Genomic DNA, 15,503 nt, shown 5'->3' with positions numbered 1-15,503 from the left:
TTCAGATGCGGAATAATCTACCAGCCTCAATTAAATGTTGCTACTATTTGGGTTTCTGCAGGTACTTGTGACCTGGATTGGCCACTGTTGGAATCAGGATTCTGTTGGACCATTGTTCTGACCCACTATGGCTATTCTTATGTTCTTAAACGATTATCTACCTATACAGTATTTTGTAAACACTGAAAAGCTAATTTGTTTGAAAGCTCTTTTTCTCTCAGATAATTTTCTTATTATAATAATAAAAAATGGGGGTCATGTGATGCCTGCCTCTGAGTAAGCAGCAAGAACAATAAGCTCCATGGAGGGCCTGTAATACTCACCTAAATTCCTTGTCAATGAGGGGATTCCTTCTTGACTTGCACTGGGAGCAGAATCTGAGGCACTCTGGGTCACGGCAGAGAATTATTTCAACAGCCTATCTGTGGAATGCCGGCAAAGAATCCCAAATCTGCTTGGAGCAAATCTACCCTGACGGACAGCAAAATGACAGCATATACACAGCGATGATCATCGCACCAGTGGTAGAATGGGCTCAAGAGATTATCACAAACTGTTACAGTAGTGTTGGCAGACTGCTTCAATAAACTTCAGTCTGCAGAAGATGGAATTAATGATAATATTGACGCACATATGTGACGGATTGCCAAGATGGAGCGCAGAGTTTCTGAGCATGAGGAAGAGGCCACCTGGGTGCTCACACAGTTGGGAACACTACAAATGGAAGCCGCTTAACTTCGGGATTGAGTGGAGGAACAAGAAAATAGGTTGAAGGAATGATCTGCAGGTTGTGGGCCTTCTCGAAACCATTTCAGATCTAGAGCTCTGCAAATTATTCAGTATCTGGCTCCCCTCTCACCTTGGCCTGGACCACATGGCTTCCATGTTTTCTTGTGAGAGAGCCCATTGGATTGGGGCATGCAAGGATAATGACTCCGTACCCTGCATTGCCATTGCCCACTTTCTCAATTGGACTGATAAAGAACTCATTTTGCAGGCTTACAAGAAATTGGATTGTCTGGATTATAATTTAAATAAAATTCTCTTGCTCAAAGACTATTCTTCCCGGGTTGTGATGCAATGGAGGAGTTGGCGCCTTTGTGCTCTGCTTTATACCGCTGAGGAGTGCACTTCACGTTGGCATATCCGGCCAACCTGAAAGTATGGCATGCTGGACAGACACCCTCATCAATAAAGCGGCAGCTACTAAATTCCGGGATGGTCTTTAATTTATGGGACCCTGCAGAGCCCGGACCCCTTGAGGAGGAACAGCACCTGGACCAATTAGATGCCCTGCTTAATTTTGAGAATGGCTGATGTAAACATCAGCACTGGTGGTGTAGCAGGATGCTCTCTTTGGCTGATAATGATGGTGCAACCCATGGTTGTTCTAGCATTATGATAGAGTGAGCCCCAGGTAGCAGGTCATTAGGGGAGTGGCTGGAGGACCCAGGAGGAGCTCAGAGGTTATAAAAGGGAAAGCCTGTGGGAAAGATTTTGTCTCTGGTTCTGTCTCTAGACAAAGTAACTAGCTCTGGGTTGTTGGAGTTCTGTGTTACCGATAGTCATAAGCACATAAGTATTGCCACACTGGGACAGACCTAAGGTCCATCAAGCCCAGCATCCTGTTTCCAACAGTGGCCAATCCAGGTCACAAATACCTGGCAAGATCCCAAAAAAGCTCAATACCTTTTATGCTGCTTATCCCAGAAATAAGCAGTGGATTTTCCCCAAGTCAATTTAATAATGGTCTATGGATTTTTCCATTAGGTAGCAGTCCAGACCCTTTTTAACCACTAAGCTAACCATCTTTACTACATTCTCTGGCAATGAATTACAGAGTTTAATTACATGTTGAGTGATGAAAAATATTCTACAATTCGTATTAAATTTACTACTTTGTAGCTTCATCGCATGCCCCCTAGTCCTAGAATTTTTGGAAAGAGTAAACAAACGATCCATGTCTACCCATTCCACTCCACTCATTTTACAGACTCTATCATATCTCCCCTCAGCCGTCTCTTCTCCAAGCTGAAGAGCCCTAGATGCTTCAGTCTTTCCTCATAGGGAAGTCGTCCCATCCCCTTTATCATTTTCATCACCCTTCTCTGTACCTTTTCTAATTCCACTATATCTTTTTTGAGATGTGGTGACCAGAATTGAACACAATATTGCACCATGGACCGATACAAAGGCATTATAACATCCTCACTTTTGTTTTCCATTCCTTTCCTAATAATACCTATTTGCTTTCTTAGCCGCCGCAGCACACTGAGCAGAGGATTTCAACATATGAACAACGACGACACCGAGATCCCTTTCTTGGTTGGTGACTCCTAACCTAGAACCTTGCATTACGTAGCTATAGTTTGGGTTCCTCTTTCCCACATGCATCACTTTGCACTTGCTCACATTAAACGTCATCTGACATTTAGATGCCTAGTCTCCCAGCCTCTTAAGGTCCTCTTGTAATTTTTCACAATCCTCTCGCGAGTGCAGTAAAAGGGGGGGGGGGGGGGGGGTACTACAGCATTGTAACCAGTGGATTGATTACCTAGACAGTAAGCTGTTATATTGTATCAGCTATTTGAGGAGCCAGAAACTCGGCGGATTGGGCAGACTGTCCGTGACTGGGGCTCGGGTGGAACTGCAGTCTACCTCAGGCCTCTAGCAAGACCTTCGGGGTGGCAGCCCGAAGGGAGTATGCAGTTACTGGAAGCCTAGCCCAGATGGTATTGAAGTACATCAGGAGTGTGAAATCCGCTCTGGGTGCTAACTGAGCTTTCGGACAGGCATGAGGGTTATGCACGTGTGTTAATCCAGTGAATTTACTATTGCTGTGATCATCTTGAAAGAAATTATTAATTACATCTGCAGTGTATGAAGATCAATGCAGTGAAACCATCAGTTAAGAAATTAATAAATGTTTCAGTTCTGAGTGTCATGTGGTTCCTGAGTGGATGAGCTGATGGGACCAGAGTGAGTGACAACAACATGCAGTGTGTCTCAAGCCCCTTCTAACCTGGGATTGCAGGACTGGGTTACATTGGTTTCATATGTTTCCCCTGCTGAGTTGGGAACCGTGGCTGCTGGGATATGGTATGGATCCTGGACCTATTGCACATGGTGGCTAATTTGTCCCTCCACGTTCTTTTGGGGATCATGTTTGTGTGCCTTGTCTCTCTATTCGGTAGAGGCTTTAATACAGAGGAGGAGGCGCGGAGGCGAGGTATACTGCTGCAATCTTGAACTTGTTTTTAAATTTGCAGCCTCTGGCTTGTTACTCCACAGCGAATGGGACAGTTTTCTTTGACATATTCTCTCGCCGTTTCCCTTTACTCTTCAATGTGCTGTCGGAAGATTTTGACTTTTCTATCTGCGTATCGAGCGGCCTGCTCCGGTTATGTTATCTATCTACTGTGTGACTTGGATGTCTTCTCTTTTACATTCCCTTACAGTTCCAAGTGTTGATTAGAGTTACTTTCCCCTGAAGTTAATTACAGGTTCTTCTGTGAGGGCACTGGTGTTTTCTGCTTAGGCCTTTGAGCCGGGGTAAGGGAGGAGGTTTGGATAGAGGCCGTACAGGCTCGAGTGTGGGGGGGAGCAGGCAGGCATGGGGAACGCATGGGGCGGCTGATGTGTGAAAGTGAATGGGGGACTCTGTATGTTGGGGGTACTTTTCACGGAGGGGGGGGGGGGGGGGGGGAGAGTGGGGAGCACCGATTCTTTTTTAAAAATTGAGGGGCTTGCTGGTAGTATAGGGGCTTTGATGTCTCTACCATATGTAATCTTGGATCCAAAGTTATGGACTTGAGTTAAGCTACCTTAATTGACATCTTCAATGATAAGAAAAATTTAACTAATTATGTTGGATACCAATACTTTACAAGAGATTTCTTGGATGGAAAATTTGAAATGTTGAAAAAATAAAATAAAAAAAAAGAAAATACTTGAAGCTAAATTACCAGGCAAAGTCTAAAGAAATGCAGTTCTCCCCTCTTCTCTCCTTCATATTGGACATGGAAACACATACTACACACATAGGGAGAAACAGTAGTTGCCATGGGGCCAAAAAATGCAGTACTTCTCTGCTGCTGTTCCTTTGGATTTTTCTGCCTTTATCATTGTGGTTTCTGCCCCTTCCCTTCCCCAGATGACATTCCCAAGAGACAAGTGACTGGAGGGTTACTTCTCCCAACTGGTGCTCATTATCAAGCAGAGGCTGCCCTAACAGCAGCAGTCATCCACTCTCCCTCCTCAAATACAACATCTCTGCAGTATGCCCAGGCCTGACAGGCTCTGACAGATGGGGTATAAAGACCCAAGTTTCCTGCATTGTTATATGTGGTGCTACAGGGCCAGCCCATTGCTCTCTTTAGTGTTCTATGTTGTGTCTGCTGCTGGGCCTGTACTGCTCCATGGCTGCTGTAGTAGCAAGTGTTGAGGGTAGAGAGATAAGAGAGGTTGGAGGAAACCCAAAGTTGATAAATTAAGGCGTCCTTTCTGAAATGGGGAGCATAAATGTAGATTTTGGTTCCAACCCCCTGCCATCTGAACATAGTGCAGCTTTATATGTGTAAATACAAACTTTCTAAAATAGCGTTTTCTATGTGTATCAGAAATAAATGTGTAAATCACAAATAGGGCTTCTAAAATAACTACCTTAATAACTGATATTGGAAATACCTAAATGAATTATATTTACAAGATTTGATGAAAAGGTATACATTACATTTCATACCCCTTTCATTAACAAACAGAAACAACATATATGAGCAGGTTTACCTCAATATAAAAGGGCTTACTGCAGGACACACAGAGGCGTCCTGTGGTTAAAATCCCTATATGTATATGCACAACTATGCACTAAAAAATATTTCTGAATTTTCTCGTGGGGGCATGTCAGTGGGGGGAGGGGAGAGTGGATGTGACAGCATGAAACAATTAGTGCAGCCACATTACCACACGCTGATTAGTACTGGATTAGCATGTGAGCCCTTACCACCTACAAAATGAGTGTAACTAAGGGCTGACGCACTAATTTTTGTAAATGGCCACATGCTAATTATTCTATGTAGGTCGCACGATTAGAACTATGCGAATACGATTGATAGAACACAAGAGCAGGGTACATACGAAAATGTTAACAGCTCCATTAGTACCCCATTGTATAGAATATCGGCATACCTTTACTGACCTTAGATGGTTCATTATAGAGCAGGTGTCGGAACCGAGCGGGGGAGGGGATCGCATGGCAGCCCTAACTAGAAGAGAACAATGGTGGATTCATAGGTTGCAGACAATGAGTCCTTATGGGCTCAACGAATCGGTGGAATGGAATTCCATGATCTAACCATAACTTCTAATTTTAGGGCACTTATCTGATCTTTGGAATTTAGTTCTCTCAAAACCCTAACAGTTGTTTCCGATTTGTTAGGTATTTTTTGTAATTCTTGAATTTGCTCATGATAGGTTAAACTAAGTAAGATGTAACTGAATTTATTTACTTATTTTATGTTACTCCTGGGGTTTCCACCAGGCCTTGATAAAAAACTATTACCAAGGTTGTATTTTTGTTGACACAGTGACGTCATGATAACGAGACAGCATCGCGCAGCCTTTAAAAAGCGCCTATGAAGAACAATCGAGTGCATCTGGAAGAATTATCGATGTCCGGAAGTACAGACTGTTGTGAAGGGAAGATGGGCGAGTGTTAACCCGAGTCCCTGACGAAAATGTTGAAACCCGCGGTGTCGGGTGTTCATTTAGGGAAAGCCAAAGAAGGACTCCAACAGTATTTGACACGGAGAGGAACTTAAGATAAGTCCTTTTAAACAGTTTTTGATTTTGATTTACAGCACTTGTAGCAGCGAGCACATGTAGCTTTGAGCACTTTTTGCAGTGTGTGTTTGCAAAAGCACTATAAAATAGTTACCTAAGGGATTGTCCGATGAGGAGACGCTATGCCACTAGGCTAAAAATAATCATTATTGAATGTGCCGGAAGTGGTGTCTTCTGAGGATTCCCAAACATATTCTAGAGTATATTCATGTTTTTGAATCTTCAGATGTTTGGGCTTATGTTATTTTACAAGTACAGAAAATTAATAGAAAATATAGAAGAATTCCTATAGGTACATAGGGTGCATATCATCAGTTCTTTGTCTTTGGTTTGGTGTATTGACAAGTTGAATTTACCAAAGATTCCAATATTTAGGAGATTTTGAGTGGTTTCACATGCTAATGACAACATTAGCGTGTGGTCATTAATTAGGAAAATTTGCCATTTTCCAGCTGCAGTAAAAACGGTCTTAGCGCATGAGAAAGAACCACTTAATGGCAAGCTAAGGCCACTTTTTACCATAGCTTAGTAAAAGGACCCCATAATTGCCATGACTTCTTGATAGTATGACCATCCAGTACTTTTCTCACCATCAGCAACAATTCTGATCTTTCTGCTTATGTTTATGGCTCCTGAAATGAATATTTATCATATTGTGTGATACTGTGTCCAGGATAAAGCTCTATAGCGGTGATTCTCAGCCCAGTCAGGTTTTCAGGATACCCACAATGAATACGAATGAGATAACTTTGCATGCACTACCTCCACTGTATGCAGATTTATCTCATACGTATTTACTGTGGGTATCCTGAAAACCTGACTGGCTGGCTGTGTCCCAAAGGCTGGGTTGAGAACCCCAGCTCCACAGTGAGGTATCATATTAGTAGCTATAAGAATACATTTACTTACTGCCTGGGTTGTCTCCGATACAATTGTTTTTTCCATTCCAGTACCAGAGCAGCAGTGTAGCATCACGTGATCCTGACAGAACGTAGCAATCTCCACCAATGTACGATTCAGAACGAGCCAGACATGTAACAACATCCCAGTGCCCAAATATTACCTGGACTAATTTACCTAAAATACAAAAACAAATAGCACGTTACCAGAACTGCAAGAGAAGTACTATTAAGAGAAAGTATGTGTCATGATATAATGCAGCAATTTCTGTCCACATCTTGATCATCATTTAGAAAATGTGTTTACTCATCAATTTATACTTCACTATGGGGCTCATTTTCGAAAGAGAAAAACATCTAAAAAAGGGCATAAAGCAACATTTGGACATTTTTCTCACAAAAACGTCCAAATCAGTATCTTCAAAACCTTGTTTCAGACTTTTTCTATGCTGTCTACAATGTGTCCAAATCTCAAGGGGGTGTGTCGGGGGCGTGTTAAGGGAGAGATTTGTGTGTTCCTAAGACTTGGACATTTTTCAGCCATAATGGAACAAAACAAAACCATCCAGGACTTAAACTAAGATGTTTTAAGCTAGACCTGTTTTTATAATGATTAAGACACAAACAGTTGTCCTAAATGACCAGATGACCACTGGAGGGAATTAGGGTTGACCTCCCCTTACTCCCCCTAAGTGGCCACTGATCCCCTCCCACCAGTTTACTAAAAATGCTGGCCCCTCTTACATTCCAATGGCTTGACTTTCTACGTTTTTCACTTTTGTTTTTCCAAAAATGGTCAAAAAAAGTGCAAAACACAAAATCTTGTTTGGAATGGTAATTTTGAAAAAAAAAAAAAAAAAAGATAGACTTTTCCTTTTTTTTTTTTTTTAAATGGCCTTCTTTCCTATTCAGACTTTGAACGTTTTGTACAAAATGTCCAAAGTCTGATTTAAAACATATCAAAAATGCCCCTCCACATAATCTACCTGAAAAATATTTTTCCATTACACATTTACAATCTAGAAAATATCACAAATGAATAAGATAATGAAAATCCATAAAAACAAGCTAACTAGATGACATAACATTCATCCCTTACCATGAACCCACCTTATGCAAGTTCTCACAAAAGACGACAGCCAAAAACATCAGCAAAAAATGCCTTTCATTATGTCTCAAAGTGACACAATTCAATCCGTCAGAGATCAAGACGTCCAAATGCCTCGCCAATGTATGTTTTTTTTTTTTTTTTGTTACCGGCTTAGTTGTAAGCAGGATATAAGTATCATAAATAAACAACTGCTTTCAATGTTCAGAAGGAATGGATCCTAAGGAGCTTAGCCGAGATTGGGTGGCAGAGCCGGTGGCGGGAGGCGGGGATGGTGCTGGGCAGACTTAAACGGTCTGTGCCAGAGCCGGTGGTGGGAGGCGGGACTGGTGGTTGGGAGGCGGGGATAGTGCTGGGCAGACTTATACGGTCTGTGCCCTGAAAAGGACAGGTACAAATCAAGATAAGATACACAAAAAGTAGCACATGTGAGTTTATCCTGTTGGGCGGACTGGATGGACCGTGCAGGTCTTTTTCTGCCGTCATCTACTATGTTACTATGCAATGGGTTCCAAAGTTCAACAGACTTCAATTCCAACCATAACCCTAGGAGTTCCAGAGCAGTAGGCTAGCCAATAAGAGGGTAATTTTATAAACTGTTTGTGTGTGTAAAATGCTTTTTATGCATGTAAAAGTCCTCTTAGTGTTAAAGAATTTTTAATGAACAAATTGTACATTATAACAAGAAACAGAGATCATTCAATATTTTCAGCTTGTAATCCCTCCCCCTTCAAAAGAACACCTCATACAATCCAAACAAGAATACTGAAGGGCTTTGACTCTTATAGCCAGTGGTGTGCTGGAGCCGGCTCTGTCCGGCTCGCAAGAGCCGCTTGTTAAATTTTGACAGCTCTTGCGAGCCGGTTGTTGTTGGGGGCGAGCCGGCTCCATTGGGGGAGGTAAGCATGGCAGGAGGGCGCCATCACAGGCCATGCTTACCTCCCCTGCCGCTCCGAGGCATGTCTAACGATGTCCTTCGCCCCCACCCTCCCCTCCTGCTCCCATCTGACTTTTTAAATTACCTCCGTCGAAACCGCTATTTAAAGCCCTGCTGCGTGCAGGCCGTCTCTCCAGGATTCCCCTGCTTGCTTTGGTGACGTTCGCGCCCTTAGTCCCACCTTCTGACGTCATTCTGACGTCATTTCCTATTTCCGCGAAGGCGGGACTAAGGGCACGAACATCACCAAAGCAAGCAGGGGAATCCTGGAGAGACGGCCTGCACGCAGCAGGGCTTTAAATAGCGGTTTCGACGGAGGTAATTAAAAAAGACAGATGGGAGTGGGAGGGAAGGGTGGGGGCGAAGGACATCGTTCGCTGGACATGTTTGGGAGCGGGAGGGAAGGGCAGGGGAGGGAGGAGAATCACTGGGTATGGATGGGGAGAGGGGGGCAGGGGAGAGATTTGCTGGGCATGGATGGGGAGAGGGGGCAGGGGAGAGACTTGCTGGGCATGGATGGGGAGAGGGGGGCAGGGGAGAGACTTGCTGGGCATGGATGGGGAGAGGGGGGCAGGGGAGAGATTTGCTGGGCATGGATGGGGAGAGGGGGGCAGGGGAGAGAGGAGAGTTTCAGGACATGGATGGAGGGGAGAGCAAGAGAAATTCTGGACATGGATGGAGGGGAGGGAAGGGAGAGAGAAGAAATGCTGGACATGGAGGGAAGATAGAGGAAGGAGATTAGATGAGGGAAAAAGAAATGGAGGAGAGAAACTGCACATGGATGGAGAAAATAGGAAGAAGCTAGATCCACTGGACTGTCAAGTCTGCGGAGGATCAGAAATGAAGAAGAAAGGAGGAAAGAAAAGAAATAAATGGAAAGGAAGCCCTGGAAACGGAGTCAAGGGAACAGATAGAGAGCAGCAGAATCAGATACTGGACCAGCATGATCACAGAAACAAAGTCACCAGACAACAAAGGTAGAAAAAAATAATTTTATTTTCATTATAGTGTTTGGAATATGTCCACTTTGAGAATCAGGTGCTGAACGTTAAAAGTTTATATTTATTTACTTATTTATGGCATTTTATCCCATATTAAACATGAATTAGATTGGAACCTGGGATCATTTAATTTTTTTTCCTGGAGAGAGTAATGCATTGCCCCCTCCCCCCGGCTATGGCCAGCTCTGCAATTTGGGGGGGGGGGGCGCAGAGGTGGGTGGGTGGGCGCCGAGGTGGACGGGGGGGGGGGGGGGGGGGCGCCAAGGTGGACCGGGGAGAGAGCCTATTGTTAAAAATTTACCAGCACACCACTGCTTATAGCCCTCCAGAACACCTATGACATAATACAGTCCAAAAATTCCACCCCAACCCCCCACTCAATATGTCAAAGAAAAAGAATATCAAGAACCCTCAACCCCAAACTGAGCAATGTAAGATATAATTTATAAGAAATGGTGAGAATAGTACTTCTCCCCCCCTCACTGATTAACAGTGGAACACGTTTAACAGTAAAGTATCATAACCAGCAAAATTTAAAAAAAAAAAACAACCTCCCCCCCCCCCCCCCCCCAATAAAAACTCCAGTAAATACAAGGTGGGCTGAAACCCAGATAAAGCAAGAGAAGCATAAAGTACCTCAGAATCTCAAAATCCCACCTCTCCTCCCCTCCCCCCCCCCACTTCCCTACTACCGATCCCCCTTAAATGTCAGAAACCAGAAAAACCAATGCTCCCTATAGCACCCACTATTATACAGTAAGTGAAATCCCTCCTTCTCATCTCTATATCCCCATCCCCTGGATGCATATTCCATGCCCTACCCCTATTCCAACTCCACCCAATCAACAATAATTCTTCAGAAAGCAATCCAAACCCAGGTCTGAGATTACTGCTATCTGGAGGGTCCACTCAAAATGTTCACAATGAAACTCCTTGCTCTCGGAGAAAAAGAACAGAGATAGGGATCCCAAACCGACAAAGTGCTTTCTATGTTTAAGAATACCCCATGCAACCCACTTCTCCATTCCCAATATGAAGGTGACTCAGTTTGCAACCAATGTCTAAGAATACGCTTCAAAGCTATCACCTGAGATTTCTGAATGATTTGGTGCCCCCCTCTCCTGTATAGCTAATGCCCTATCCCAGTCAAGCAATCATCTGACCAGTTATAGAGGACAAACAGCGAATAGTGGCCCAATAGGACCGAATTAATAGTATTATGGCCTAAATCACCCCCCCTAGAGTGTCCACATTCAATACATTGAGAAAGAGTAGGATTCCTCATTTAAGATAGTTGATAAGAAGAAAAATACACGCTATGAAGAACCCATCAACCATCTTAGTATCCTGGGTGCGAGTTTTGTCTCGATCCTTATGTGGGAGTTTGGATGCTATAGATAGTCCTGGAGAGGATCCAACCCACGAACAGGAAGTCACCCACACCAATTCTAGAAAAAAGAAGATGAGGCGAGCTCAGATAGTCAAAAGCAGCATATCAAAAAAACGCTGTCCACCAAATGCAGTCTAGTTCTCATGGCTCATCCAGACCACTGTGCAAAGCCACTGAGGGGGCAAATGAAGGCCAATGTTTGCAGGCACAAACAAGGAAAAATAAATAAATAAAATAGAATTAACCCACCCCCAATTAAATACAAGAAAAGAGGGGGGTGCAGAGCCTCTCTTCTGGGGCAGCTTAACAGGGAATGCTACTTGAAGGAGTTCCCTTACTGGCCTCATAGACCTTCAAATGCTGATCTCCTAATCTCCAGGTAGTACTGAATTCCACAGCCCTCTCAATGGATCCCCACCTTCAAAGAGGCAGCTAAAACAGGCACCGCCAGTTACCAGGGGCCTTCCCCGAAGGCTGTCAAAACACCACCCACAATCTCCCTGGTGTGGTTCCCACATGGGTGCCAATTCAGGGGGTCAGAGCCTTTGAGCATGGAGAGCAGGCCTGATGTATACCAATGCTGTCCTTGCTCTGTCGGTGGCCCGCTGCTTTCCAGATTAGCACATTAGCTCCATGGGGTCTGCTGGAAAGTGAAGAGAGGTAGCGCCTTGGTGCTGGTCGCTGGTATGGGAGTAGGGAGGCAAATCCCGGAGGGAGACCTAGGAGCTCAGCAAACTGTGGCCATCTTGGATGACAGCTCCACTGGAAGTCATATAAAAAGTCCTCTTAAAGTCACGTCTAAAAGTACACGATGTGCAAGCCAAGTGTATTTTTACAATAGGTATGTTCAGAGAGTCATGATTTTTATGTATGTACACAAACTTTATGCGTTAATATTTAAGCCTGCTCCTGAACAGCTTCCCACTATTCCAGTACCTGTGGGATAGTCGAGTCCATCAACCAGCAGGTGGAGATAGAAAATACTGAGGAGCTGGACTGGATGCCAAGAGAAATATGACTCAGCTCAGTTAAAGTTCTCTATCTCTAGCAGGTGGATGGACACACTTTTTGGCCTCTGGTTCTGAGTGATTTGCTCCTGGTCCAGTTGGTAAACTGGTCCCCAGGTGAGCTTTGCGGGTGGCTTGAGACTGCAGTCGTATCTGGAGGTCTTCAGATCCCTGCCTCTGGTGCCCCCTGAATTTACTTTTTCCTTTCCTTCACCTCTCCAGTTTCCTGGAGAGCATGGGACAAGAGTATCAGTTCTGAGCCTCTCTCATCAGTGGTAAGACTTATGGAGACTGTGAGCTTGGAGGTGCATCCAGAAATGGTAAGTCCACTAAAGTTTGACTCAGAACCGCTTGGAAGGCTGCAAGTTCTGCTTGATGGAGATTCATCACTTGGGACACATTGTGCTTAGCTTGTAACAGTCGGGGTGAATGGCCACTACCACAGAGGTAGTTAAGTGGTGTTCCTGTTGTGGGGCCCACCGGTCGATGTTGGGGCACTGCAGTCCATGCAAGCCAGGAATCCCGCTGGACGAAGAAAAAAACGTTGGCGGCACCAGCACATCTTCAGATTTGCTGCAGCATCCAAACATGCCGGGGTCTTCGGGCTCTCTGACATGGCCGGAATGCAGTTTGATGCAGGACAGCATAGGAATGGGCACCATTTTGTTGGGGCCAACTGGATGTGAGGAGCAGCCTGTGTCTAATCACACATGGAGCACAGCCGCCATTTCACAGCCTCAAGGCCCGATAAGAGCAAATTGTTGAGAATCAGGCCATCTTGCTGGCATTCCTTGCTGTCATTCAGGGCCATTGTTCCAGTTCCCCAGGCCGAACAGGGACAGCACTGGTAACAAAATTCTTGCCTGCCTATTCAGCTTCATCAGAATGTGCATAGCAGAATTTGGAATCATCTAGAGTGTCTATAAAACAGACTATGGCAACCCAAGATACAACAAACTGCAATAATCACTACCTCATAAAACCAATGTTTGCAATACTGACCTAAAATCTGCCAGAATGGAGTAGTACCTATCTGTCTCAAGAACTGTAAATTGTGTGAAAGGAGGCACTCAGTACTGGCTTCATCCATTTTTACTCACTATTTCCTTATGACTAATATCATAGGAACAGTTATACCCAGCCCGTCTACAGATGGTAACCCTGCTCAACCGATAAAATGAAAAATTACACGAGTACGTTCCTTTACAACACTTGAGAAAGTTTGTGTATGTCCCGGCTTGGACGTCTCAATTTCTACCTCAATATTCTATACAAAATAAAGCTTAAAATAAATTTCATGCATTAATAAAGAATGAAAGAAGACCAAATGACTGCCAGTGAGTTTTAATATTGAGGTAAAAGTGGTAATGAAAGCCAAAAGGGTATTCTTTCAGAAAACGTATTTAAGGGTGTATGCATGCGTTATACACATACACACCTCCCACTCACATATACAGTAGTAGATAATACTGTTTTCTATCGGTTTGATTGTGCACTTGGTGCTTGATGTGTTTATAAGCTCTATACTAAACAGACTCAGTCAATGAAATCTTGCCATGTGAAACCCCAAAACAACTTTGGTCTTAATATGGAATAAATATATTTGGACCTAACATGATAACCTAAATTCACAACGCACGTGACAAACAGATATCACCGATCCTTTTCAACCTCATGATAGTCCCACTAGCCAAAGCCTTATCTACACATGGCCTTAATCCATTCATTTACGCTGATGACATCACACTATACATCCCCTACAAACATGATTTAGCAGAAATCACCAATAAAATCAAGCTCAGTTTAAACATCATGAACTGATTGGCAAACGCATTCCAACTAAAATTCAACACAGAAAAAAACACGTTGTCTCATCATCTCATCCCAATACAATGCATACAAACCCACAAACATTAACACCCCAGGATACACCCTCCCTATTTCAGACAGCCTGAAAATTCTCGGAGTAACAATCGACCGAACCCTCCAACTAGAGTCCCAAGCTAAACTCACCATAAAGAAAATGTTTCTCAATGTGGAAACTAAAACGTGTGAAACCATTCTTCCTGAGGAAAATATTTTGCAACCTTGTACAATCAATGGTACTAAGCAACACAGACTATTGTAACGGAATCTATGCGGGATGCAAAGAACAAATCATAAAGAAACTTCAAACCGCCCAAAACACAGCAGCACGTCTTATATATGGAAAAACATGTTTTGACAGTGCTAAACCACTCCGAGAAAAACTGCACTGGCTTCCAATTAAGGAACGTATCGCATTAAAAATCTGCACGACAGTTCACAAAATCATCTATGGCGAGGCACCGGGATACATGACAGACCTCATCGACCTACCACTCAGAAACACCAAAAAATCAGCACGATCATACCTAAACCTCCATTTCCCAAGCAGCAAAGGACTCAAATACAAATCCACCTATGCTTTCAGCTTTTCCTACCTGAGCGCACAATTGTGGAACGCACTACCACACTCGACCACATGAATTTCCGGAAAGCACTAAAAACAGAACTGTTCAGAAGGACATACCCCACCGACCCAACATAAAAAACCTGGACATCTGCGACACAACTTAACCAAAGATCGTAACGGACATATCCTAACTCTTCCTTTCCCTCTCTAAGTTCTCCCCAATTGTCTTTACCATACATGTATCTCACTCTACCACAATATCACCTTGATATTAATCGCAACTTGTATTGGTTCATACCGAAATTGGTTAACGCCGATTACGGTACCATGTAAGCCACACTGAGCCTGCAAAAAGGAGGGAAAATGTAGGATACAAATGCAACAAATAAATAAATACAATAAATATAATATACAAATGAGACAATGAACAGACATCAGGAATAAACAATTGCCCTCATCTTATATGAACAGCGTTGCACTGGTACCACTGTTGAGCCTGTGTGTTTTCAATCAGTCCTTTTGGAACCTTAACATCCCGTGTTTGACAACATATTTAGAAACATATGAGCTTTAAAAACCAAAGTGTGTTCTGCTGTTATGAAGAAAAGTTTATCTGCCAGGAGGATAACTCTGTTTTAAAAAAAGCCACGATTTATGTAGTAGAATTCTACACATTAGCTGTTGAGAGGTCAGCTGTTGCCAGCACTATTATAACATCCTGTAGTTTCTGTAAGCACAGAATAACTTTTAGAAGGTTCTCCAGTGCAATCGCTAATACAAAACTTGTGCTTATTTCCCCACATTTGACTGCTTTAGTAATTCTTTTGCATTTCTGGGTTTCAAAGGACTCCAGTCTGAAGTTCAAGACTTGAGCTAAATTCCTTTG

General features: G+C 43.5%; 1 protein-coding gene across 1 annotated transcript in view; it reads right to left on the bottom strand.

Moving 5' to 3' along the window:
• LRBA (LPS responsive beige-like anchor protein) overlaps window positions 1–15,503 on the bottom strand; it is a 1,257,537-nt gene that overhangs the window by 44,418 nt on the left and 1,197,616 nt on the right. The window contains 1 exon segment of the mRNA XM_030191657.1: window positions 6,751–6,918. Coding sequence (XP_030047517.1) covers window positions 6,751–6,918 — 168 coding nt within the window.

The sequence above is a fragment of the Microcaecilia unicolor genome, chromosome 2 (genome assembly GCF_901765095.1).
Source record: "Microcaecilia unicolor chromosome 2, aMicUni1.1, whole genome shotgun sequence".
Classification (NCBI taxonomy): Eukaryota; Metazoa; Chordata; class Amphibia; order Gymnophiona; family Siphonopidae; genus Microcaecilia; species Microcaecilia unicolor.
Note: the sequence above shows the minus strand (reverse complement) of the source record. Positions and strands in the feature narration are given on the sequence as shown.